The sequence below is a fragment of the Lipotes vexillifer genome, unplaced genomic scaffold, assembly GCF_000442215.2.
Source record: "Lipotes vexillifer unplaced genomic scaffold, Lipotes_vexillifer_v1.1 scaffold717, whole genome shotgun sequence".
Taxonomy (NCBI): Eukaryota; Metazoa; Chordata; class Mammalia; order Artiodactyla; family Lipotidae; genus Lipotes; species Lipotes vexillifer.
This window is the reverse complement of record NW_006798707.1, coordinates 396,105-398,006: the sequence shown is the minus strand read 5'-3', so window position 1 is coordinate 398,006 and position 1,902 is coordinate 396,105. Positions and strand designations below refer to the sequence as shown.

General features: G+C 65.7%; 1 protein-coding gene across 1 annotated transcript in view; it reads right to left on the bottom strand.

Moving 5' to 3' along the window:
- GAREM2 (GRB2 associated regulator of MAPK1 subtype 2) overlaps positions 1-1,902 on the bottom strand; it is a 13,791-nt gene that overhangs the window by 11,399 nt on the left and 490 nt on the right. Inside the window, 2 exon segments of the mRNA XM_007470796.1 lie at positions 1,747-1,867; positions 1,869-1,902. Of these exon segments, the coding sequence (XP_007470858.1) occupies positions 1,747-1,867; positions 1,869-1,902 (155 nt within the window).

Here is a 1,902-nt window from a genome sequence, read left to right as displayed (position 1 = left end):
GGGGGGGGGGGGGGGAGAGGGGTGAGCCTTTCTCCTCAATTCCTCACCTGAGGCAGAGGAGGCTTTCCTACTTTGTAACCTCCTCTTAGAGCTCTCCTAAGCCCCAGGCCGCCCTTCCAAGGGATGCAGGCCACAGTCACACAGGACACACACCAACAACCATAGGTCATGGTCACCAGTAGTTGAGCCAGCACAGCCACCTGGACCACAGTGATAGGGGCTTGCTTATCACCCCAATGACACAACTCAGTCCCATGGTCCCACTAAGGGGCCCCTCCCAAATGCACAGGCACACAGGGACCTTCAAGACTTCAAGACGTACTTTTGATCACATATTCACACTCACAGTTTTGATCACATAAGGTGACCACAGCCATAGCCACCATTGTCACAGACACCAGGCAACTGGGCCGTCACACCAGTTGCTCATTCCCTCATTCATTTACTCCTTCCATAATCTTTGTTAGGCAAGATGCCCTACCTCAAGGAGCCTGCAGCCCAGTAGAAGGACAATAAACTGACCATTACAACGGGTTACAGTAGGAGACAAGACAAGGGTGCCAGAGGGGTCAAGGGAGCCCAAAGGAGGCCTGCCAGATTGAGGAGCTCAAAAAGGAACCCCCGGGGTGGGGGGGAGATGCCAAAGAGGATGTGTGGGAAGTGGCCAGGCACAACCTAGGGCCAGCATATTCCATTCACACGCAGACACACACAGCCTTGCTGTTGACATGGGCAGTCTCGGCATCACACGCCGATGATCCAGGAAACAAGACGTTGGACTGCCGGGCAACCCTGCCCGACGGCCCAGGCACAGACGCTCTCACCGAGCCCGCTCCTGGGACACGGTGACGCTCACTGTGCCCACTCCTCGCCGCCGCGGGTCGGAGGAGTGGCTGCTGGCCCCGCGGAGGGGACAGGAGAGGAGCCTGTGGCCGCGGGCTCCATTAGCATTCAGGGAAGCGAGTGTGCCAACGCGGGCCAAACCCCTATTCTTCTCACACACAAAACCCCCGGCCTGGCTGCCAGCCCCAGCTCCTGCCCCTCCCCCAGCCAAGCAGCCCCTCTTCCCCCAAACGGTCCACTTGCTCGGCGCAGCCTCCGGGCGCCCCTCTCGGGCCCGCAAGCATCAGCAGTGCAGCCCGGGCCCCCGGGCCCCAAGGAGAAGTGGGGCAAGATGTGGGGAGGTCCGGGGGCTTGGGGGCCCGCCCGGCGGAAGGACTCGCTCACTCAGGCCCAGAGGTAGTCTGCCGGCCCCCGGGGACCGGAGGCTGCTCCCCAGGCAGCGAAAGGAGGGTGCGAGAAGGGTCCCAAGAGGGACAGAGCGGGGCTGGGGGGCGGCGGCGGTGGGAAGACAGAGTCCGAGGCCCAAGGGATACGGGAGGATCGAGGTGAGAGGCCGGAGACAAAAGGATGGAGGGGGGCGCGGCCCGGGCGGGGGTCTGAGGGCGGCGAGGGAAGGGGGTGCATCGACGGGGCGGACTTGGCGGCTCCGCCGCGCTCCGGGCTCCAGCTGGGCCGGAGAACTCTGTCCTGGGCCCGGCCCCAGTCCCTGTCCCAGGTTTCTGTCCCTGTGCCCGTCCGTGGGGCCCCTCGGTTCGTGGGCCCCGGCTCTCCAGGGAGGCGCTCCGGCAGCAGCGCGGGGCCCGCGCCGAGGAGCGGGAGGGCAGGGGCCGCATCCTCACGGCCCCGGGAGAGTCCCGGATGGCCCCGTGGCCCCCCCGTCGCCCTTCCCAACACCCCCGGTACCTGGCCCGAGGCAGGCAAGCGTGGGCAAGCGGCAGCGGCTGACGATGAGGTCGAGCGGGAAGGCGCCCATGCTCCAGCGCAGGCCCGCCAGCCCGGCCGCCAACTTCTCCATGGCATGGGCTTCCCCGGGGCCGCCGTACCGGGGCCCCGACGGCC